Source organism: Oryctolagus cuniculus, chromosome 1 (assembly GCF_051225735.1).
Source record: "Oryctolagus cuniculus isolate XC-2025 breed Fujian yellow rabbit chromosome 1, ASM5122573v1, whole genome shotgun sequence".
NCBI lineage: Eukaryota > Metazoa > Chordata > Mammalia > Lagomorpha > Leporidae > Oryctolagus > Oryctolagus cuniculus.
In genome coordinates this window covers 199,453,117-199,478,305 of record NC_142867.1, presented here as the reverse complement: position 1 = coordinate 199,478,305, position 25,189 = coordinate 199,453,117, and the positions used below count along the sequence as shown (strand labels likewise).

Genomic DNA, 25,189 nt, shown 5'->3' with positions numbered 1-25,189 from the left:
GTGACCAGAGTGGGAAAAATTTTCTAAATGGTCACTGTACAGTACTGGAGATAGAGCAGATCTTCCATCCCCAGTGCAAGTCCTGTAAGATGTCTGCTTAGCTGTTCCAAGCACGTTGTCAAAGAACAGTTGATGATTTGTTTGTTATCCTCACTTATCTTTCAGGCATGTGTTGTTTCTCAGATTGGGGAACAAAAGATGGTTTTCCTTAATAGTTTTTAAATATTTAATCATGTATGACTAGGGTGGAACTGTCAGGCAAGGAAGAGGTGGTGAGCCAGTCTGTTGGACCTTTACTTCATAGTCATGGAGGTGTTGGCAGATCCTTTCTTTCTTTTAAAAACAATTTATAAAAAAATTATTAATTAGAAAGGCAAAGAGAGGTTGATTGATTGATCTTCCATTTGCTGGTTTGCTCTCCAAGTGGTCACAAAGGCTGAGGGTGGTCCAGGCTGAAGCCAGGAAGTGGGAACTCCATCCTGGTCTCTCACATGAGTGGTAGAGGCCCACATCCTAGGGTTATCCTCCCCCACTTTCCTTGGCTCATTAGCAGGGAGCTGGATTGGAAATGGAGCAATTCACGCTGGGACTTGAATCGATAATCCGATATGGGATGCTGGCATTGAAGGCGGCAGCTTAGCTACTGTGTCACAATGTAAGCCTCCACATCCCTTATTTCTTGACCTTTCTTGAGCTTCAGTTTCTGTCTGTTAATACACTTTGGCTGGAGGAGTTGTCTCCAGCTCTGAGGTTAACTACTAAATCCTGTTAGTTGTAGACTCTCAAATGGTTAATTTATGCTGCAGACAGCAGTTAACACAAGCTCTTCAGCAATACTTTTGTATTTGTTCACAGGACCATTCTCCACTATTTTCGGTTAGGGAACACTTATTTATTTGAGTACCCAGCATATACCAGTGCTGTTCTAGGTGTTGAGTGCTCTGAACAAATGGACATCTTCATTCTTCTGCAGCAAGCTTGCTGCGAGTAGGGAGAGTGAGGCAATAAATAATTTAAAGCTGTTGTGAAGTTGTCACTTGTGTTATGAAGAGTAATGCAGCAGGAAAGTACTGTGTAGGATGTTAGGAGAAGGTTACCTTCCAGAACAGGGTAGTCACTTCACCCCTTTGAAATATGTATGGTTTCATTCCGATTTTGTTGATGAGGAATCTGAGACATAGGTTTTATAATTTGCCTGAGAGCACACAGTAAGTAGTAGAACTGGAAGTCAGATCTAGATTGCCTACCTCCTTGAGTCTGTATTCCACTAACTCAAGAAAATGAAAATGATACTCCTTTTTTTTTTTTTTTTTTTTTTTTTTTTTTTTTGCGTTTGAGAGAGGGACAGATAGAACTGGAGAGACAGAGATCTCCCATCTGCTGATTCACTACTCAGATGCCCACAAAGTCCTGTGCTGGACCAGGCCAAAGCTGGAAATTTAGTTCTCCCAGGTGGGAGGCAGGGCCCCAGCTGCTTAAGCCATCACTGCTGCCTCTCAGGGTGTACAGGAGCTGGATTCAGGAGTCACAGCCAGATATTGAACCTGGGCAGTCTGATACGAGATGCAGTATTTTTAACTGCTAGGCCGAATGCCCACTCCACCATTCCTGCTTTAGTTTCACCCAGTCAGCTATGACGTGCTCAGAGAAACATGTTTGCAAGCAGAGAGGTCCCTATAGAGTCACAGTGAAGCTGACTCAGGCAACAGGCAGTCTTTGCCTGGTGGTTTTTTCTTGCCCTTGTCCTTTTGGCTTCCACTCCAGTTCATGACTCTATTCCTCCAGGCTCCTCTTCTATGGCACCCTGCCCTACTTCATGCTCAGAATTCTGTGCTTCTTAATAAGAAACCCTAGATTGTGCATTGCTGTATTACACAGTTCAAATGTGAGGATCATGTAGAAACACTCTATAGTACAAAAAAATGTGGTTGATAGCATTGTTTCTCCTAGGTACTGAAATTAACCTAACTCAGTAATGTGAGTTTGGGATTGAAAAGTTACATTGTCATAGTGAGAACAAGCCTGACAAAGCAGACTGGGTCTAACCTAACAATGAGATAAAATGTTGAGCAATTTGATAAAAAGATATGATTCCCTTGGGGGAGGTGTACAATTTGTTGCTCCAAATGTATACTTTTCGAGGGGCGTAGTGAAGTGCCAGGAAGGTTGACCATTTGGAGAATGGGAGCATTCTCCCTAAATTGCACGTGTATGAGCTGCGATTTAGGGTGGAAGTCTTGTCTGAACAAAACTTCCTTATGCTGGGCTTGTTCCTGTTCGCCATGGAAGAAGGCATCAATCCAGTTTGTGTGCAGGTGATCCCATGAGGACGGACTGACTTCAGGACCAGAGACAAATTTACTAATTTTTTTTCTGCTTCAGAAAAGAGACTGTCTACTTTCTTCAGTCCTTATCCTTTTTAAAAGTTTACATAATGATCGTACAAAGAAATGCAATACTCCCTTTAATTTCTCTCCCTAGAAATAATTGGAATTTTAATATTAAGATTTTTTTAGTCATCTTGTTTGTATGAAGTATTTTCCATCTTTGCAAGCAGTGTTTTATGAATGAGTTACGTACAAGACACATATACTCAGAAAACCCATTTGACTCTAAATCCTGAAGTTCTGTAGATGTGAGAGCATGCTGAAACACAGGAGGGAAGATATCTCAGTCAGATGCTTCACTATCTTGCAGGGTCCTCAGCTAGCAGCACAGTGTGTGTGATTGGAGGTAGAGACCCAAGTTCTAATCCCAGTTTTACCACTTAAACTAAATTTTATGACTTGACGCAGCTATTCTACACCTCATTTTCTTCATCTGTAAAACAGGAAGAATAGCCATTTCCTATCCTGTTTTATTGAGTTGTTCTCTGTGTTCTACTCACTTTTCTAAGCATTTTGTATTAAATCCTCAATCCACTCAATTATGAAGTGATACTATAACTGTTTACATTTGAAAAGAGGAGGAAGGAACCAGCAGGTTAAGCTGCTGCCTGTAATGTAGGCATCCTATATGGGCACCAGTTGGGTCCCACCTGCTCCAGTTCCCAACCAGCTTCCTGCTAATGCTTCTGGGAAAGCAGTGGAGGATAGGGGCTGGTGCCATGGCACACTAGGTCAATCCTCTGCCTGCGGCGCCTGCATCCCATATGGGCACTGGTTTTAGTCCCGGTTGCTCCTCTTCCAGTCCAGCTCTCTGCTGTGGCCTGGGAGGGAAGTGGAGCATGGCCCAAAGTGCTTGGGCCCCTGCACCCACATGGGAGACCAGGAAGAAGCACCTGGCTCCTGGCTTCGGATCAGCACAGCTCTGGCCGTTGCAGCCATTTGGAGAGTGAACCAACGGAAGGAAAACCTTTCTCTCTGTCTCTCTGTCTATAACTCTACCTGTCAAATAAATAAATAAAATCTGTTAAAAAAAAAACAAAGGCAGTGGAGGATAGCTTGAGTGCTTGGGCCCCTGTACCCACGTGGGATACCTGGATAAAGCTCCTGGCTTCAGCTTGGCTCAGCCCTGGCTGTTGCAGCCATCTGGAGAGTGAACCAATGAATGGAAGATCTCTGTCTCTCCCTCTCTCTAACTTTGACCTTCAAAATAAATAAAAAAATCTTAAAAAATGAGTAAGAAAATTTGATAGCTTAATTAAATAATTTGCCTGAGGTCACATACTTGCAGTTATGCTCAGATTTGAACTCCTGCAGTCAGAAGCCATTGTCTGCTCTTAGGTTTATATAAAGTTGCATGAGTAGTGGGCCTGGCTCATGGGTGGTATTTAATAAATACGACTATTTTTTTTTTTTTTTTTTTTTGACAGGCAGAGTGGACAGTGAGAGAGAGAGACAGACAGAGAGAAAGGTCTTCCTTTTGCCGTTGGTTCATCCTCCAATGGCCGCCGCGGCCGGCGCGCTGCAGCCGGCGCACCGCGCTGATCCGATGGCAGGAGCCAGGAGCCAGGTGCTTTTCCTGGTCTCCCATGGGGTGCAGGGCCCAAGCACCTGGGCCATCTTCCACTGCACTCCCTGGCCACAGCAGAGGGCTGGCCTGGAAGAGGGGCAACTGGGACAGAATCCGGCTCCCCGACCGGGTCTAGAACCCGGTGTGCCGGCGCCGCTAGGCGGAGGATTAGCCTAGTGAGCCGCGGCGCCGGCCCAATAAATACGACTATTATCAGTGCTTACATTTTATATTAGAATGCAAAAATCAAGAACTTTATTAAAAATGAACTAATGACTCAGTTAATAGATCTTAGATTCATATATCCCATTTTAGCTAACCTGGTATCATCAGTTTTTCATTTTTAATGTATTTTGAGTGCATGGTGGGGGGGTATGTTTGAATTTTTACCTTTTAGGCTATATCACTCTTGATTTTGAAAGCTGTTGACTGGGGCCGTTGTTGTGGTCCAGTGGGTTAAGTCACTGCCTGCAATGCCAGCATTCCATATGGACACTGATTTTATTCCTGGCTGCTTCATTTCCAATCTAACTGCCTGCTAATGAGTGTGGGAAAGCAGTGGAAGATGGCTCAAGTCCTTGGGCCTCTGTACTCACGTGGGAGACCAATAGAGTTCCAGGCTCCTGGCTTTGGCCTGGCCTGGCCCAGCCCTTGCTGTTGCACCCATTTGGGGAATGAACCAGCTGACGAGATTCTTTCTCTCTCTCTCTCTCTCTCTCTGTTTGTGTCTCTTTGTCTCTCCCTCTTTCTTTAACTCTGCCTTTCAAATAAATAAATCCTGAAAAAAAGGAAATACCTGTTACTTGTCTACCTGCTGGGAAATGAGGTCCGTGCAGTCAGGTGTGATGAATGTAATATTTTGAGACCATGTGGAAGGAGCTGCCAGAGGTCTTTTTGGAGGCAGAGGAGGTTAATGGTGACTGTTGGGCCAGAACAACGATAATAGATGTGTAGTCCAGGGACTTCTCTTTCTCTTAACCCCTCTGGCAGATATCACTAATTGATTACTAGGTTCTTTCCTGCTAACTGGCAGCCTCAGGTCTTTTAAGGAAGTTGATTGGGTTGATATATGAGAAAGCCTGTTTGTTATTCTTGGATTAAGTAGTATATAAAGTTCATTCCAGGTCTACCACTCTGCTTCTAAATTAAGACAGTAATATCCTTATTTTTAAGTTTATTTATTTATTTGAAAGGCAGAGTGACAGAGAGGGAAATCGAGAAAGATTTTCCATCTGCTGGTTTACTCCCCATAAGCCCCCAGTAGTCCGTACTGCTCCAGGCCAAAGCCAGGAGACAGGAACTCCATCTGGGTCTCCCACTTGGGTGGCAGGGACCCAAGTACTTGAACCATCACTACTGTCTCTCAGAGTGTGCATTAGCAGGAAGCTGGATCAGAAGCAGAGGTAGGACTTGGCAGTCATCCCAAGCCGTGGCTTACCCACCATAGATGTGCCACAACACCTATCCTGGAAATAATAAACTTCTGATTGTATAATCAGACTCTGAGACATTTAATGCCCAAAAGAGTACTGGCAATAGAACAAGGGAACAACAAAAAGTTAAACACACAGAAAATTGTTACAAGCAATTCTTTAGGAACATTTGAGGTCCCTTGATTGTACCTTAGTAGAGAGAGAGCCTCCAGCTTAAAAACTAGATTTTTAGAAGTGGAACAGTTTATCCATTTAAAAAGGGCTCATCCATAGGATTGTTTTATTCTTTCTTTTTTAAAGATTTATTTATTTATTTGAAAGAGTTACACGGGCTGGGGGGGGGGTCCTTCCATCTGCTGGTTTACTCCCCAGTTGGCCGCAACAGCCAGAGCCGCGCTGATCTGAAGCCAGGAGCCAGTAGCTTCTTTCTGGTCTTCCACAAGTGCAGGGGCCCAAGGATTTGGGCCATCTTCTGTTGCTTTCCCAGGCCATAGCAGAGAGCCGGATGGGAAGTGGAGCAGCTGGGACTCAAATTGGCGCCCATATAGGATGCCAGTACTGCAGGCAGTAGCTTTACCTGCTATGCTGCAGCATGGGCCCCATTGTTTCATTCTTGATATTTTTAGAGAAATACCTTGAATAATTAAAAAATAAAGTTCAGGGGCTGGTGCTGTGGCATAGTGGGTTAATGCCCTGGCCTGAAGTGCCGGCATCCCAGGTTTTTTGGATCTGCGCAGCTCCGGCCGTTGCGGCCATTTGGGGGTGAACCATCAGATGGAAGATCTCTCACTCTCTCGCTCTGCCTCTCCTCTCCTTTCTCTCTCTGTGTAACTCTTACTTTCAAATATTTAAATAAATCTTTTTTTAAAAAATAAAGTTCACTGCTAGTAGAACACAACTATAGTTTTAAATCAAAATAGGAAAAAGGAGGAGGAACAGAAAACTTAATATTTTACTGAAAAATTCAGTTAAGGTTTTAGAAACCTTTAGAAAATGAGTAAGGATAAACAAAGTAATGGGGCAAACTTAATTAGTCCTAGTAGATGTGAGTATGTCAGATTTGCCTTTCAAATAGTAAGCTGAGTTAAAACAGAATTTTTAGCTATAAACTATATATGAGTCATATTTAAAGTGACACAGAGAAGTGAAAATAAAAGATAAGATAGTACCAAAAAGTACTCCTGGGGCTGGCACTATGGCACAGGGCGGTAAAGCCCTGGCCTGAAGCGCCGGCCTCCCATATGGTGCCAGTTTTAGTCCCGGCTGCTCCTCTTCTGATCCAGCTCTCTGCTATGGCCTGGGAAAGCAGTAGAAAATGGCGCAAGTCCTTGGGCCCCAGCACCCGTGTGGGAGATCTAGAAGAAGCTCCTGGCTTCAGATTGGCGCAGCTCCGGCCATTGTGGCTATCTGGGGAGTGAACCAGTGGATGGAAGACCTGTCTCTCTGTCTCTTCCTCTCTCTGTAACCCTGTCTTTCAAATAAATAAAATAAATCTTAAAAAAAAAAAAAAAAAAAAAAAAAAAAAAAAAAAAGTACTCCCAAACAGAAGCAGTCAGGAGTGGCATTGTTAATAGAATTCAAAGCATAAGTTAATTAATCTGGACAGAATAGTCAAAAGGCATATTGCACAGTGAATAGAGAACAGTCAGTAGCATCATGCCCCAAAGTTTATTTGGAAAGTCGTTAGAAGTACAAGATTTACACAAAGTCACTATTGTAGAGTTAGGTAGCTGTTGTGAAAGTAGGAATACCATTTAAGAAGTTAAGTGTTGACTATAGGTGTAATAGTTTTGTATTGCTGTGTAACAAATTTTCACAAATGTAGCTGTTTGCAACACATTTATTGTCTCACAGTTTCCATGGATCAGGAATGCGGACATGGCTGAGTTGGGTCCTCTGCTCATGGTCTCTCTCACAAGGCTATAGTCAGGTTTCAGCTGGGTCTTTTTTTTTTTTTTTTTTTTTTTTTTTTACAGGCAGAGTGGACAGTGAGAGAGAGAGACAGAGAGAAAGGTCTTCCTTTGCCGTTGGTTCACCCTCCAATGGCCGCCACAGCCAGCGCGCTGCAGCCGGCGCACCGCGCTGATCCAAAGGCAGGAGCCAGGTACTTATCCTGGTCTCCCATGGGGTGCAGGGCCCAAGGACTTGGGCCATCCTCCACTGCCTTCCCTGGCCACAGCAGAGAGCTGGCCTGGAAGAGGGGCAACCAGGACAGAATCTGGCACCTCGACCGGGACTAGAACCCGGTGTGCTGGTGCCACAAGGCGGAGGATTAGCCTATCTGCAGTGTGGTCTAGGGAAGGATCTGCTTCCTCTGAGCTCATTCAAGTTGATGACAGAATATGTCTGTAAGACCAAGCACCTCAGCTTCTTACTGGCTTCCAGTGAACCACACATGTTACAGGCTGCCCGTGGTTCCTGCCATATGTATGATCCTTTCCGTAGGCAGTTCACCTCACGGCTGTGCTTCTTCTAGACCAATAGAAGTTCTCCGATCTGCTGAGATGGAGTCTTATATAATGAACCCAATTGGAAAGAGTCATAGCATATTATCTTTGTCACATTATTCTGGTTAGAAGCAAGTCACGGATTTCACCTACATTCACTGGGAGGGGATTGCACAAGGGCCTGACTCATTGGTGGTCACATCAGGAAAAAAAAATTGAAGCAGAGAATTTGAATAGAATACTTAGCAAGCTAATTTCAAATTTCTTATAACATCAGAAAACATGCTTTAAGTCTTTTAATAGTTTTACTTAGATATAATTCACATACCATTGAAGATTCATTCATTTAAAGTATATTTCATGGGTTTTAGTATGTTAAAAAATTGTGCTAGTATCTCCACCATGTAATTTTAGAACATTTTTATCATTCCCTCCCCTGCCAAAATCTATACCCGGTTGCAGTCACTTTTGATTATTCCTTCCCCATAGTTGCTGTCAACCACTGATCTTTCTAATATAGATGGGTTTGTTTCATACATTTCACGTAAGTAAAACCATACAGTTTGTAGCTTTTGGTGTCTGGCTTCTCTTGTGTAGCACAGTCATTTCAAGGTTCATGTTGTGGCATGAATCAGTACTTTATTTTGTTTCATGGGTCAGTAATATTCAATTATATGGATATAACACATCTTGTTTATCTGTTCACTAAATGATGGACTTCTGGGTTGTATATTACAAATAATGCTGTTGTGAATGTTTACATGTAAGTTTTTGTTTATTTGGTCACATGATATATTTTTGTTGAAATTTTGAGGAACTGACACTGTTTTCGAAAGTGGCTTTATCATTGTATATTCCCATTTATGTTTCAATTCCTCCACATACTTGCCCACACGTTTAGGTTGCATTTTAGATTATAGCTAGTTATTGAGTATGAAGTGGCATCTCATTGTTTTATTGCATTTTTCTAATTGCAGTTAGCCATTAGCATCTTTTCATGTGCTTATTGGCCATTCCTGACTCTTTGGTAGATGATCTGATTTTTATATGTGGTCTGGCCATTCCTGACTCTTTGGTAGATGATCTGATTTTTATATGTGGTCTTCAAATATGGATTTAATTTCATAATTATATGAAAAATGTGTTAGACTTCTTTTGTTATTCTGCTCTTTGTACCAAAAAAAACCCCCAAAAATCACCCTAGAGATATAAAATTCATGTATCTACTGTAACAGAATAATAGATGCATAGGAATAAGAAACCTCTTCAGGATTCAATAGGTAACTCTTCTTCTTCTTTTTTTTTTTTTGAAGATTTATTTGAAAGAGTTACAAAGATAGAAAAGGTCTTCTCTCCGATGGTTCACTCCCCAATTGGTAACGGCCAATTGCAATGGCTGGAGCTGCGCTGATCTGAAGCCAGGAGCCAGGAGCTTCTTCCAGGTCTCCCACATGGGTGCAGTGGCCCAAGGATTCAGGCCATCCCCCACTGCTCTCCCAGGCCATAGCAGAGAGCTGGATCGGAAGTGGAGCAGCCGGGTCTTGAATCTGTACCCATATGGGATGCCAGTGCTTCAGGCCAGGGCATTAACCCATTGCGCCACTGCACTGGCTCCTAAATAACTCTTCTTAATTTAGCATTTAAAAATTTTTATTCATTGATTTTGTTTATTTGAGTGACAAGGTTGGGGATAGATCCCTCATCTGGTGATTCACTCTGCAAATGCCTAGGAGCCAGGAACTCAGTTCAGGTCTCCCACATGCCTGGCAGGGACCCAACCATTTGAGTCATCACCCGCTGCCTCCTAGGGTGCTAGGAGGCTCTTGTTGGAATTTGTTCGGTAGTTGCAGAAGGCTTTCGTGTTCCCATATGGGTCTGATGGTTGATGCTGGCTCAGGCTCTCCAGATTAAGTACCTATATGCAGCCTGGGCTTCCTCACAGCATCGCAGATTGGTTCCAAGAGTAGGTGTCCCGAGAGTGCCAGGCATGTGTTGTGTGATCACTTTTCATGGCTTAACTTCAGAAGTCACAAAGTATCACATCATGATTTTTTTTAGAGATTTTTAAAATTTATTTGAAAAGGCAGTTACAGATAGAGATCTTACGTCTGCTGGTTCACTCCCTAGAATGGCTTCAAGAGTCGGGGCTGTGCCAGAACGAAGCCAGGGGCCCAAAGCACTTAGGTTGTCTTTCACTGCTTTCCTAGGTGCATTAGCAGGGAGCTGGATCAGAATTGGAGCAGCTGGATCTCAGACATGCCCATGTGGGATGCTGGTGTTGCAGGCAATGCCTTAATTCCCTGTGCCACAATGCCAACCCTATAAAGTATCACTTCCAACATGGTGATAGGCCTGCCAAAATTCAGGAGGAACAATAATTGGGCCACTGGGGAAGGGTGTCAGCCTAATGTTAAAAGAAAATGTAGGGTGTGAGAAATTGTTATGACCATCTTGGAAACTCCCATCTATATACTGAATAAGCATGAAATGTCAGTTAAATGATTACATTAATGTTCCATCATATTTTAAAGATTTATTTATTTGAAAGAATTACAGAAAGAGGTAGAGACAGAGAGGTCTTCTATCCTCTGGTTCACTCCCCAGATGGCTGCAACGGTTGGAGCTGTGTTGATCTGAATCCAGGAGTCAGGAGCTTCTTCCGTGTCTCCCACATGGGTGCAAGGACCAAAGACTTGGGCCATCTTCTACTGCTTTCCCAGGCTACAGCAGAGAGCTGGATTGGAAGAGGAGCAGTTGGGACTAGAACTGGCGCCCATATGGGAGGCCGGCACTTCAGGCCAGGGCTTTAACCTGCTGTGCCATAGCGCCGGTCCCCTTTAGGTCATTTTTAAAAAACATGCAATTATTCCTTCATTGAATATTTATCAAGGGAACAAGTGTTGTGGCACAGGGGTGAAGCTGCTGCTTGGGATGCCCATGTCTGTCATATCAGAGTACCAATTTGAGTCCTACCTCTGCTTCCAATCCAGCTTCCTGCTAATATGATTCTGGGAGGCAGCAGATTATGACTCAAGTGGCTGAGTCTCTGCCACCCATGTGGGACACTGATGCAGTTCTGGGCTTCTGGTTTTGGCCTGGCCCAGCTTAGGCTTTTTTTTTTTTTTTTTTTTTTTTTTTTTTGACAGGCAGATTTAGACAGAGAATGGTCTTCCTTTCTGTTGGTTCATCCCCCCAAAATGGCCATTACGGCCAGTGCGCTGCGCTGATCCGAAGCCAGGAGCCAGGTGCTTCCTCCTGGTCTCCCATGCGGGTGCAGGGCCCGAGCACTTGGGCCATCCTCCACTGCCTTCCCGGGCCACAGGAGAAAGCTGGACTGGAAGAGGAGCAACCAGGACAGAACTGGCATCCCAACCGGGACTAGAACCCGGGGTGCTGGCGCTGCAGGCGGAGGATTAGCCAAATGAGCCACGGTGCCGGCCCCAGCTGAGACTATTGTAAGCATTTGGGAAATGGAGCAGTGGAGAGAAGTTATCTCTTTTCCTCCTCCACTTCCCCTCTCCCTCTGTCTTGGGCACGTGTATGCTCTTGCTGTGCCTCTCAAATAAATAAATAAATCGTAAAAAGAAAATATTTATATGTGTGAAGCACTGTTGAGTCACCAGGATAGAGGGAGGAAATAAACTTGACACAAAGTCTTTGTTGTTGTTGTTGTTTTTAATTTGAGAGGTAGAGTTACAGACAGAGCAAGGGAGAGACAGAGAGAAAGGTCTTCCATCCACTGGTTCACTCCCCAAATGGCTGCAATGAGGGCTGGCGCTGTGGTGTAGCGGGTAAAGCCACCACCTACAGTGCTAGCATCCCATATGGGCATGGTTTGGAGTCCTGGCTGCTCCACTTCTGACCCAGCTCTCTACTATGGCCTGGGAAAGCAGTAGAAGATGGCCCAAGTCCTTGGACCCCTGCATCCACGTGGGAGACCCGGAAGAAGCTCCTGGTTCCTGACTTCAGATTGGCACAGCTCTGGCCGTTGCGGCCAATTGGGGCGTGAACCAGTGAATGGAAGACCTCTCTCTCCTCTCTCTCTGTGTAACTCTGACTTTCAAATAAATAAATAAATCTTAAAAAAAAAAAAAAGTAAAAAATAAATAATGGCTGCAATGGTTAGAGCTAAGGTGATCCAGAACTAGGAGCCATGAGCTTCCTCTGGGTCTCCTGCGCAGGTTCAGGGAGCCAAGCATTTGGGTCATCTCTCGCTGCTTTCCCAGGCTGTAAGCATAGAGCTGGATTGGAAGAGGAACGGACAGGACATGAACCGTTGCCATATGGGATGTCAGCGCCACAGGCGGAGGCTTAGCCTGCTGTGCCACAATGCTGGCCTGAGGTCTTTGTTCTTTGGGTACTTTACATTTTGTGGAAGGAATAGGGTATAAACTGAATGTGCAAACCAAGTAATCTTGGTGAGCTAGGGAAAAAGTTCAGATTTTATTTTGCTTCTGTGGGAACCACTGGAGGGTTTTTTTTTTTTTTTTTTTTTTTTTTTTTTCTTTTTATGCAAGAGAGAGAGGAAGGGGGAAGGGAGGGAAAAGAAGAGAGAGGAGGAAAGGGAGGGAGGAACGCAAGCCAAGTTTCCTACACGGGTGGAAAGGACCTGACTACTTGAACTGTCACTGTGCCTCCCAGTGTCTGCACTGGTAGGAAGCTATATATGGAGCCGGGACACTGACAGGGGACACGAGCACCTTAGCTTGGATCTAACTGCTAAGCCAGATGCTTTCCTCTCAATTGGAGAGTTTTACACAGATGAGTGGCATGATCTGATTTATATTTTCCAAAGATCTCTTTTGCTGCTGTAATGAAATCTGTCTAAAAAATTGGGATAAAATATACATAAAATTTACCATCTCAAGCATTTGAAGTGTGTTCTTTGGCAGTGTTAAGTACAGTGTGCAGTCTCCATAGAACTTTTCATATTGGAAAACTGAAAGTTTATTTCGTTAAATAATAACTTAACATTCTTCTCTCCCTCCAGCTGCTGACAACCACCATTCTGATTTCTATCTCTATAAATTTGGCTACTGTCAGTACCTCATACAACTACTTGTATCATATTTGTATCATACACTGTTTGTCTTTTCTGACTAGCTTATTTCAGTTAGCATGATGTCTTTAAGGTTCACCCATGTGGTAGCATATGTTAGAATTTAATATTCCATTGTTTGATATACCATATTTTATTTATCCATTCATTCATAGATGGACACTTGGGTTGTTTCCACCTTTTGACTATTGTGAATACTGCTAAGGACATGGATGTACAAATATCTCTTCAAGACCCTGCTTTTGGGTACATTCCCAGAAGTGGAATTGCTGGATCAGATGGTAATTGTATTTTTCATTTTTTGAGGAACTTTCATTTTGCCTTGCGTAGTGACAGTACCATTTTATATTCCCACCAACAGTGCACAAGGATTCCAATTTCTCTACATCCTTATCAACATTTGTCATTTTCTGTTTTTGTGATAGTAGCTAAAAATGGATGTGAGGCTGGCGCCATGGCTCAATAGGCTAATCCTCTGTCTGTGGCGCTGGCACCCCGGGTTCTACTCCCGGTTGGGGTGCTGGATTCTGTCCCAGTTGCCCCTCTTCCAGGCCAGCTCTCTGCTATGGCCCGGGAGTGCAGTGGAGGATGGCCCAAGTGCTTGGGCACTGCACCCATGGGAGACCAGGAGGAAGCACCTGGCTCCTGGCTTTGGATCAGTGCAGTGTGCTGGCTGCAGCAGCCATTGGAGGGTGAACCAGCGGAAGGAAGACCTTTCTCTCTGTCTGTCTCTCTCACTGTCCACTCTGCCTGTCAAAATAAAAAAGGAAAGAAAAAAAAATGGATGTGAGGTGGTATGTCATTGTGGTTGTGATTTGCACTTCACATGTTTTGCATATATTTTCACTCATTCCATAGATTGCCTTTTTTTTTTTTTTTTTTTTTTGAGATTTATTTATTTGAAAGGCAGAGTGAGAAAGTGAGTGAGCACTTGCATCCACTGCGCTGATCCGAGGCCAGGAGTCAGGAGCTTCATTTGGGTCTCTCATGTGAGTGCAGGGGCCGAAGCACTTGGACCATCTTTCGTTGCTCTCTCAAGCACATTAGCAAGGAGCTTAATTGGAAGTGTAGCAGCCAAATGCAGTGCCGGCCTAAGAGACATAGATTGCTTTTTCACCCTGTTGGTTGTGTCATTTGCTGTACAGAAGTTATTTAATTTTTATGTAATTCAATTTATTTTTTTATTTTATTTATTTATTTTTATTTATTTAATGAGCATAAATTTCCAAAGTACAGCTTATGGACCACAATAGCCTCCTCCCCCGCTGTGTCTTCCCTCCCATCCACAACGCTCCCCTCTCCCACTCCCTCTCCCCTTCCCCTTCACATCACAATTAATTTTCAATTATCTTTATATACAGAAGATCAATTTAGCGTATGTTAAGTAAAGATTTCCACATTTTGCTCCCACACAGAAACACAAAGTGTAAAATACTATTTGAGTACTAGTTATAGCATTGATTAAACACCTAAGAGTAATTGTGTATTAATTACAGAGTTCAACCAATAGTTTTAAGTAGAATATAAAACGCATCTTTTGTATTGTTGTGGCTTCCCCCCGACCTCCCTCCCTCCCGTGGCCCTCCCCTCACCCACTTCCTCTCCCATCCCGCCCTTCATCACGTTTCATTTTCAATTACCTTCATATACCGAAGATCAATTTAGTATATACTAAGCAGGGATTTCAACAGGTTGCACTCACACAGCCGACCAGGGTATAGGGTATTGTTCGACTAGTAGTGTTGTTTTTGAGTTTCATAGATAAACATATTAAGGACAGAGATCCTGCGTGGGGAGCATGAACCCAGTGACTCCCGTTGTTGATTTAACAATTGGCACTCTTTTTTTTTTTTTTTTGACAGGCAGAGTGGACAGTGAGAGAGAGAGACAGAGAGAGAGAAAGGTCTTCCTTTGCCGTTGGTTCACCCTCCAATGGCCACCAGGCCGGCGCGCTGTGGCCGGCGCACCGCGCTGATCCGATGGCAGGAGCCAGGAGCCAGGTGCTTTTCCTGGTCTCCCATGGGTGCAGGGCCCAAGCACCTGGGCCATCCTCCACTGCACTCCCTGTAACAATTGGCACTCTTATTTATGACGTCAGCAATCACCCGAGACTCTTGCTATGAGCTATCTAGGCTATGGAAGCCCCTTGAGTTCACCAACTCTGAATTTGTTTAGTCAAGGCCATATCACAGTGGAGGTTCCTTCCTCCCTTCAGAGAAAGGCGCCTCTCTCCTTGATGGCCTGATCCTTCTGCTGGGGTGCTGTTCACCAGGCTCCTTCATTTAGATTGTTTTTTTGCCACCGTGTCACGGCTTTCCATGCCTGCGAGACTCTCATGGACCTTTTAGTCAAATCCGAATGTCCCAAGAGTTGATTCTGAGGCAGGAGTGCTGTTTTGGGCATTTGCCATTCTATGAGTCTGCTGTGTGACCTGCTTCCCCCGCGGGATCATTCTCAACCCTTTTGATTCTATCTTTCATTATTTGCTTACACTGGTCTTATTTGTGTAATCTCTTCGACACTTACCCTATCTTTTTGATCAGTTGTGTATTTATATTTGTCACTTTACCAAGTGTGCTGGCATTGGTACCTGCCTCCTTGGTAAGATTGAGTTGAAATCCCCTGGCACATTTCCAGTTCCAGCATTTAAACAAATTTTTTTAAAAAAAGATTTCATGTATTTATTTCAGAGGTAGACAGTAAGAGAGACAAAAAATCTTCCATCCGCTGGTTCACTCCTCAAATGGCTGCATGGCTGCAAAGGCCGGAGCTGAGTCAATCGGAAGGCAGGGGCGAGGAGCTTCTTCTGGGTGCCCCCCATGGGTGCATGGTCCCAAGGACTTGGGCCATCTTCTACTGCTTTCCCAAGCTTTAGCAGAGAGCCGCAGTGAAAGAGGAGCAGCAGAAACTAGAACCGGCACCCATATGGGATGCTGCCTTGCAGGCAGAGTATTAACCTACTGCGTTACAGGGCCAGCCCTGATGTAATTCAGTTTTTTTCTTTCTCTGTCTGTGCTTTTGGTATTATTGCCCAATCCAGTATTAGAAAGTTTTCCTCCTACTTTTTTCATAAAGGTTCTGTAATTTTGGCTCTTTTGTTTAGGTCTAACCCATTTTGAGCTAATTTTCATATAGAGTGTTAATTAAGGATTGTATTCCATCCTGTTTGCATGTGGGTATCCAGTTTCTCATCTGTTAAAAAGTCTGTCCTTTTCCCAACTGAATGTATTTGCAATATGTGGAAAATCATTTGATCGTATAGTCAAGGGTTTATTTCTGAGCTTTATTTTGTCTCAACAGTCAGTAATCCTTTGTGCCTGTACCACACTTGATTATTGTAGCTTTGTAATAAGGTTTGGGTCAGTTACTTCTTTAGTCTGTATTATAGCAGAATTAATGAGTCTGAGGATATGGATATATTTTAGTCCTTTTGTCTTTATATTTTTTACACTTAATGTATAAGTTCTTCTGCCTATGCCACACAAGAATGCTTGTAGCACTTTTGACACTTAATATTATCCATCATGTCATTTGCTTTGTGAATATGATTGCTGAGAAATAGCATCTAATTGATTGAAATATGTAATTATTTGATAACCATTGAAGTTTTATAGCTTTTCCTATATTCATTTGTCCAGTAGTTATTTGTATTGCTGGGTTTTTAAAAATTTTTGTGTGTATATTTTTTCCTTTGGGGATATTCCTGTGTGTTTTTTTTTTTTTTTCCCCACTATTTGACGGACGATTCTATTGGTACATTCTTTTGAAATCTTATTTCCTTTTCTGTTTAGGACATCTGTCTCCTTTTGGATATTTGCCTGTATTTTTTTTTTTTTTAAGTTTTATTTATTTGAAAGAGTTACAGAGAGAGGTAGAGACAGAGAGGCCTCCTTTCCGCTGGTCAGATGGCCATGACAGCCGAGACGGCCGAAGCTGTGCCGATCAGGAGCTAGGAGCTTCTTCCAGGTCTCCCACATGGGTGCAGGGACCCAAGGACTTGGGCCATCCTTCACTGTCTTCCTAGGCCATAGCAGAGAGCTGGATTGGAAGAGGAGCAGCCAGGATTAGAACTGGTGGCCCTATGGGATGCCGGCGATTTAGGCCACGGCTTTAACCTGCAGCACCACAGCGCCAGCCCCTGTATTTTCTTAAAACATTAATTTTATGTTATCTTTTCTGATCTACTTGGAGTTTATTTGGAATATGTGGTCCAATGTGGTTTTATATGGTTTTATTGTGAAATATTTGAAGTGATTATAAATACCATGTAATGGTAGATATTTTGGGATTATTATTTTATATTCTTCTGTTGTTTTTTATTATTTATTTAAGAGACAGAGAAATAGAGAGGGACAGGCAATCTTATTAAATGTAATTGCTTAGGACCTGGGCCCAAACTTGAGCCAAATGAACATCAGAATTTGGTGGGAAAAGAAAATATAATGTGAAAAGCCAGCTAAATAGGAACTTAAAATGGGTTATACGTACATATTACTTGAAGGAAAAATGATTGCTGTATGCATATTAAATATTTTCTATAGAAATATACAGCAAATTAAGTATTTGCTGTATGCACATAATTAATATCCCCATCCACTGGTTCACTCCACGAATGCTTGAAGCAGCCAGGGTTGGGCCAGGCCCATGCTAGGAGCCGAGAACCTAATCCAAGTCTCCTATGTGAGTGTCAGGGACTCAACCACTTGAGCCACCATGATGCTTCCAGGAGGCACGTTAGCAAGAAGCTGGAATCAGAGTGGAAGCAGAACCAGGACTTAAAGCAGGCATTCCAGTATGGGATACCAATGTCCCCAAGGGTCATTATTTCATTCTAATCATTGTGGCAAAATGCTCACTCCTTTTCTTGGCTTTTAAAATGTCATTGCTTCCTGAGTTCATTTTACAAGACTGTTGTAACAGGAACAGGCGTGCAGGAGTGAGATAAATAAGCTTCCCAGGGGAATGTCAATTTTATATTCATCCTACAGACAGACTATGAAGGATTTTTAAAGGTTGTAGTTTCTGTTCTGTGGTATGGATTAGAATTCTACTGGATAACAGATTTCTTTTTCATTAGATGAAATCTGGAAAGGCCTGCAGAAAGCAGCATAGGCAGGAGGCTTGCAGGGTTTGGAGCTGTGTTTTGTATTACCAGTGTATGTGCAAGACCACTCAGGTTAGGCAGGGCCCTAAAAGTGTATCCATCAGTAGAAGCAAGTGTGAGGACAATGGCAGTTTTAGTGAGCAGTTTATATTTCATGAATTTAAGCAAGTTGTTGGCTATCCAGAGATACATAAGATCCACCGAAATCTGTTCCTCAAACATAGTGGAGGCCGGTGCCGCGGCTCACTAGGCTAATCCTCTGCCTGCGGCGCCGGCACCCTGGGTTCTAGTCCCGGTCGGGGCACCGGATTCTGTCGCAGTTGCTCTTCCAGTTCAGCTCTCTGCTGTGGCCTGGGAAGGCAGTGGAGGACGGCCCAAGTGCTTGGGCCCTGCACCCGCATGGGAGACCAGGAGGAAGCACCTGGCTCCTGGCTTTGGATCAGCGCAGCGCGCTGGCCGTAGCAGCCATTTGGGGGGTGAACCAACTGAGGGAAGACCTTTCTCTCTCTTTCTCACTGTCTAACTCTGCCTGTCAAAAAAACAAACAAACATAGTGGAATTAACCAGCTTTCATGTGGACTAAGAAAATGTTGGCAGTGTTTCTTGAATTAAGACTTTTCATTTTGTTTTCCTTTTCTGAAACTGTATTTTCTTTTCTTTTTTTTTAAAGATGTTTTTATTTGAAAGGCAGAGTTACAGGGTGGGGGGAATCTTCCATCTGCTGATTTACTCCTTTTTTAAAATTATTTATTTGAGAGGTGTGGGGAGCAACCCGGACTGGACTGAGTTACTGGAATTAGGACTTATTCTATGCATCTGCTCTCCCACAATATGGCGCTGGGAGAGGAGGAAACAGCTTCTACACAGCTGCCTCCAGTTCAGCCAATAAACTGTAGGACCTGCTCCTGATTGGAGGAGAGCAGCGTACTCGGCGTGTGGGCAGCCGAGTTAGGATTGGCAGAGGAGGACTATAAAGGAGGAGAGAGATGGCATGCACCAGGAACATCTAAGAGGAACATCTAAGGGGAACACCTGTGCAGCCCCCGAGAGAGCTGGCCGGCGGTGTGCCGCTCCCCCGCGGAAGTGGGGAAAGTGGCCAGGGGGAACCGCCCTTCCACGGAGGTGGAAGGGACAGTAGCCAACCCGGGAAGAACCAGCAGCAAACCCGGGGAGGGCCGAGCAGACAAAAGAACAGCGCAGGGTCCTGTGTCGTTCCTCCACGAAGAGGGGGAGCGACATAATGGTGCCGTGACTCGGATATGAAGCCTAGGCAAGGTTTGGTGTCGTTCCTCCACGAAGAGGGGGAGCGACAGAGAGGCAGAGTTACAGACAGTGAAAAGGAGAGACAGACAGAAAGGTCTTCCTTCAGTTGGTTCACTTCCCAAATGGCCGCAATGGCCGGAGCTGTGCCAATCCAAATCCAGGAGTCAGGTGCTTCTTTCCAGTCTCCCATGCCGGTGCAGGGGCTCTAGGACTTGGGCCATCCTCCACTGCTTTCCCAGGCTACAGCAGAGAGCCAGATTGAAAGAGGAGCAACCGGGACTAGAACTGGTGCCCATTTGGGATGCTGGCCAGACAGAGGATTAACCTACTGCATCACGGGGCTGGCCCTGTGATTTACTCCTTAAATGGTTGCAACAGCCAGGGGTGGGCATGCTGAAGCCAGGCACCAGAAACTTCCTTGGGGTCTCCCAAATGAGTGCAGGTGCCCAAGGATCTGGGCCGTCTTTCTCTGCCCTCCCAAGCACATTAGCAGGGAGCTGGATCGGAAGTGGAGCAGCCAGGACATGAACTAGTGCCCATGTTGTGATGCTAGAGTCTACGGAGGTGGCTTTACTTGCTATGCTACAACACTGGCCCCACAATGCATTTTCATTGTCCTCTCCAAAGTGAAGGAGCTAATTATCTGTGTTTTGTTTCTTAATTATTTGCATACAGCAATCATTTTTTCTTGAAGTACATATGTATGTATAACCCATTTTAAGTCCCTATTTCGCTGGCTTTTCATGTTATATTTTCCTTTCCCACCTAATTCGTAGGTCCGTTTGGCTCAAGTTTGGGCCCAGGTCCTAAGCAATTGCATTTAATAAGATCATAGTAAAGGCACTGAGATTTAATGGAAAGAGCACTATAATAAAGAGGCTTACAAGCTTGATACGAAATATAGTTGCTCTCAATGTATCCTGGCCCAGGTTTCTCTCTCACCAGAGCTTGGCTTCCTGCTGTCCGTAGTGTCAGCCTTTCACAGGGAGTTTCCCCAAGCACTGCTGTTTCCCACTCCAGAGTCACTTTAGAACTATTTTCATATACTGTTGGTTGGAGGACACATTTGTACAGTCTTTTAGGAGTTAATTTAGCAGTATACAAGAGTATTTCAGAAAACTCAGGAGAGGCCAGTGTTGTGGTGCAAGGAGGTTAAGCCACCGCTTGCCATGCTGGCATCCCATATCAGAGTGCTGGTTTGAGTCCTGTCTACTCCACTTCTGATGTGCCTTCCTACTAATGCTAATTTAGGGAGTGAAACTGAAGATGGAAGATCTGTTTCCTCCTCTCTCTGCAGCCGTGCCTCTTCCATAAATAAAAGAAATAAACTGGAGCTGGTGGTATGGCACAGCCAGTTAAGCTGTTACTTGTGACACTAGCATTCCATATCAGAGTACCAGTTGGGAGTCCCAGCTGCTCCACCTCTTATCCAACTCTATGCTTATGTGTCTGGGAAAGCAGCAGATGATGGCCTAAGTCTTGGACCCCTCCGATCACGTGGGAGTCCTGGATGGAGCTCCAGGGTCCTAGCTTTCGCTTGGCCCAGCTCTGGCTATTGTGGCTGTTTGTAGAGTGAACCAGTGGGTGGAAAATTTCTTTGTCTCTCTGCCTTACAAATAAATAAATATTTTAAAAATATTTTAAAAATTCATGGAAAATGGAGCTAAAAAATTTGATACAAAAAATTTTGAAATCCATGCATAGTCTTTTGGGAAGTACACATTTCCATTCATTTTTGAAGACCCTTCATAGGTATGCATAAAATATTTGTTGTGTCTTTGCGATGGTAAATACTGAAAACAACCCAAATGTTAATATATATACAGGATTTCAAAAATTAAAGATGGTTAATCCCTTCATTGAAGACAATAACCTAAATCTCTATGTACTTACCTTTAAAAAATATTTATTTGAAAGAGTTATGCAGAAGAGGAAGAGAGAGAGAAATCAAGTTTACTCCCCAAATGACTGAGAGCGAGCACAAGTGGTCAGTCTTCTGTCTGCTGGTTCACTCCCCGAATGGCCACATAGCTAGGACTGGGCCAGGCCGAAGCCAGGAGCTTCCTCTGAGTCTCTCACGTGCATGCAGGCACCCAAGCACTTGGGCCATTCTCCGCTGCTTTCCCAAGCACATCAGCAGGGAGCTGGATCAGAAGTGGAGCAGCTGGGACTTGAACTGGTGTCCATATGGGATTCCAGCGCTGCAGGTGATGGCCTTTGCCACAACACTGGCCCCTATGCTTACCTTTTATTCAGTTGATTTGATAAAATAATAGCACCAGAATATGCCAAAGTAATACTACACAGAATCAAATAGCTGTTGTTGCTCCCAAGATGGTCTCTGTCCACTAGGCATAAAGGGCCATACTGAGGAGGCTTCGTTGCTTTAGGGTTAGCTCCTGCCTGTTCACATCACATGCTGTGATGTGCTGGGCATGTGTTATTTGCACCCTTGGCTTGCCGTTTCTGTTTTGGTGTGGGTTTGATTCAGCTGATCCTGTTTACTTGGTTTTATTAATTTTTCCTTCTTGATGTCCTTCCTAGCTGATAATTTTCACCCTGTATCAGCGTTAGTACCGTCACGCTTTGAGCTGCCCTAAGAGCTTTCCTTCGGTTTCAGCTCCCACACTGCAGTTCTCCTATCACCTGCACTGTGGGAACAGCCTCTACTGGCCATGTGGGATGCTTTCAGCATACTTGGTTTAGGGTGAGCCTTTGCCGCCCTCTTCTGGTGTGTAGCTCATCTAGCTGGCAGCTGCTGCTCCTTAGTGTTTTCCACTTGGACAGGTGTAAACACTTCCGGGTGAAATTGCTAGTGCTGATTGTTTTGCAGATCAAGTCTTGACTTGCTTGTAGATGCTTCATAGCTTGAACAGCCAGTACACCTTTCCATTCAGTGCAGCTTCATTTTATTAGGTCCTTTAAGCTAGTTTTGATGGAAGAAAGGAAATTTTAAGGCGAGAACAGAGCTAGCTTTAGGAAAAATAGTGAAAAAAATATTTTTTGCTTTTTTCTTGTTAGTTTACACCTACTTTCCTCTGTTTTTGTGACCTTTTTCTCTTTGGCAACTTAAATGTTGTGAAAAATAGAATTACCCCTACTGTGAAATATGTGCATATTCTTAATTAAACTATTTATTGAGCATATGACATATGCTATACCCCTTGCCAGATGCAGTGAGACTTAATCCTTTTGTTTCAAAGAGATTACATCTGTTGGGCAGAAGAATCAAGTAAATAGAAAATTGCAAGGCAGAGTGATTAATGCTACCGTAGAATAAGTAGGAGAGAGGTTGCTAACCCAGGAATAGTGGTTGGGTTGTTGGACTTGGCAGTGGATGTGGTGGCATAGTAGCCCAGTGGGGAATGGCATTCTCATTATTAGAGGTCAAGATTCTTCACTAGGATACCCAGGATCTAGTTTGGTATTTGACCCTCCATGGGAATGGTTCTTTAGCATCTGGACAAATGATTCTTTGTCTGCAGCTCTGCAGTCAGGACTTTCAATGTCTTAAAATAGGAGACTGCCCTCTTCCATTTTAGCACATTCTCTGCCACCCAGTATCCCCCAAACAGACCCCAAGTTATAGATAAGCAAACTAGAAATGGGATTTGCCCTTGAGGAGCTTATAGTTAAACAAGAGGACCAGATACTTAATACATGCTGTAAGGTGTTTTAATAGAAGTACAAAGAGGGACAAGAAAGGCTGAAGCTTCATAGTCACCATTTTTGTGAAAAGGTTCTTCAGGTAACCATTATTTCAGTATTCCTTGATGTCTAGAAATACAAAATTAATCACAAAAAAATTTACATTTGACAGATTATTAACTAGTACTCGATTATTGTTTATGCAGTGTCTTTGAAAATGTATTTTCTGGAGCAGTACCCTTCAAATTCACAAGATTGGGATATGATTCTCTAGAAGCAGCTTCTGAAATTCACAATGAGGTCTTCCATTTGTGTGTTCTAAGATTATAGTTGTTGTTTTTCTTAGTTATTAATAAAGACAGGAAATCTGAACAGGAAATCTAAAGTTAATTCCACGTGCAGTTGGCTAGCCAGAAAATTCTCCCAAACATTTAATGAAAGCATAACACTAGTCTTAACAGAAATGCTTCTGGAGAATAGAAATAAGAGAATATTCAGATTCATTGTCTGAGGCTAGCATAAATCTTTGTAACAGAACTTGACAAAGACAATATAAAAATGGGAAAAGGTAACCAATCTTAAGAACATAGACATAAAAATTCCAAGAAAAATACTAGCAAGCCAGATTCACCAATAAAAGGGCAATACAATAAATACTAAAATGAGTTTATTAGACTATAAAGGTGGCTTACTATCTAAGAACTGATCTGTGTATTTCACACATTACAAAAAATTATAATCAGATGCAGAGTATTTTGATAAAATGAAACACACATTCTTTACAGGTCTTTAGCAAACTGGAAATAGAGGAAAAATAGCTTAACTTGCTAAAGGGGTCTAATAAAAAGGATTACTGTAAATATGGTACAGTTGAGACTTGGGATAAAACATTCTGCTTTATCACATCTGTTTATCAGTATACCAGAGGTCCCAGCCAGTGCAGGAAAGACAGGAAAAAGAAAATGTGTTGGAAAGAAATCATCATTTTCTGCTAGATAGGATTTCTTTTCTTAAGATTTATTCTTTGTTTATTGGAAAGGCAGAATGACAGAGGTAGAGGCAGAGAGCGCTGGTCCACTCCCCAAGTAGCCACTATGGCAGAGGGCCAGAAGCCAGGAACCCTGAGTCTGTCTGGGTTTCCTACAAAAATGGTGACTATGAAGCTTCAGCCTTTCTTGTCCCTCTTTGTACTTCTACTAAAACACCTTACAGCATGTATTAAGTATCTGGTCCTCTTGTTTAACTATAAGCTCCTCAAGGGCAAATCCCATTTCTAGTTTGCTTATCTATAACTTGGGGTCTGTTTGGGGGATACTGGGTGGCAGAGAATGTGCTAAACTGGAAGAGGGCAGTCTCCTGTTCTAAGACATTGAAAGTCCTGACTGCAGAGTTAGCTTCCATTGCTTCCCTAGGTGCATTAGCAGAGAGCCCGACTGGAAGCAAAGCAGCTGTGACTCCAGCTGGCACTCTGTTCTAATATGGGATGCTGGTGTTGCAGGGCATGACTTAATCTGTGGCACAACACCAGCCCCAGCTGGATGGGATTTTTTTTCCCTTAAAAAAAAAATTACTTATTTGAAAGGCAGAGCCAGAGAAACAGGAGAGAGAGATCCTCCATTTGCTGTTCCACTCCACAAATGGCCATAATGGCCAGGCCGAAGCCAAGAATCAGGAGCTTCTTCTGGTTCTCCCACGTGGATGCAGGGACCCAAGCACTTGAGCCATCCTCTACTGCTTTCCCAGGCACATTAGCAGGGAGCTGGATCGGAAGTGGAGCAGGCGGGTCTTGAAACGGTGTTCATATGGTATGTCGGCACTGCAGGCGGTGGCCACCTGCTGTGCCACCCACCGGCACCCGGTTCCCCAGCTAAGGCCCCAAGGAGGGAAGGAGAGCGGTTAGGATAATGCTCTAGGAAGTAGAACCTGGTTTGTTGTTTTTTGTTTTTGCTGACTAGTACTCAATTTTGCCCCATCAGCCTAAAATACGATCACATCTAATTGCCATTTGCTTTAAAACAGCCCTCTTTTTCCACGAGGACCCCTTGAGTGCCTTCTCTCCTCCACTTACATGCACGTAACAGTCTTTTACTTAGTGTGCTTTTTACGGAATTCCTCCCATTCTCGTGGAGCCTTAACGTGATCAGGTCAGGAGCTCAGTCGGCTTCAGTGGTCATCCTTGTTTCCATCCTCGGCAGGGTCTGGACAGCGTTAGGCTTAATGCAGCCTCGGAGTCGGACAAGTTGAGTTCTGACCTGCTTGTGAAACACTTCTGTTTACACAT

The 25,189-nt window shown here is 43.7% G+C and overlaps 1 protein-coding gene across 9 annotated transcripts in view; it reads left to right on the top strand.

Annotated features, from left to right (window-relative positions):
• The window catches only part of RNF38 (ring finger protein 38), a 139,926-nt gene that overhangs the window by 60,714 nt on the left and 54,023 nt on the right, over positions 1 to 25,189 (top strand). The window contains exon 1 of one of the 9 annotated variants that reach the window (XM_089300873.1): positions 13,054 to 13,174. The exons of the other annotated variants lie outside the window; for them this stretch is intronic. Within the exon in view, the coding sequence (XP_089156999.1) occupies positions 13,106 to 13,174 (69 nt within the window). The 5' untranslated portion in view covers positions 13,054 to 13,105. Of the gene's footprint in view, positions 1 to 13,053; positions 13,175 to 25,189 lie in introns of those variants that run through there. 9 annotated transcript variants of the gene reach the window in all.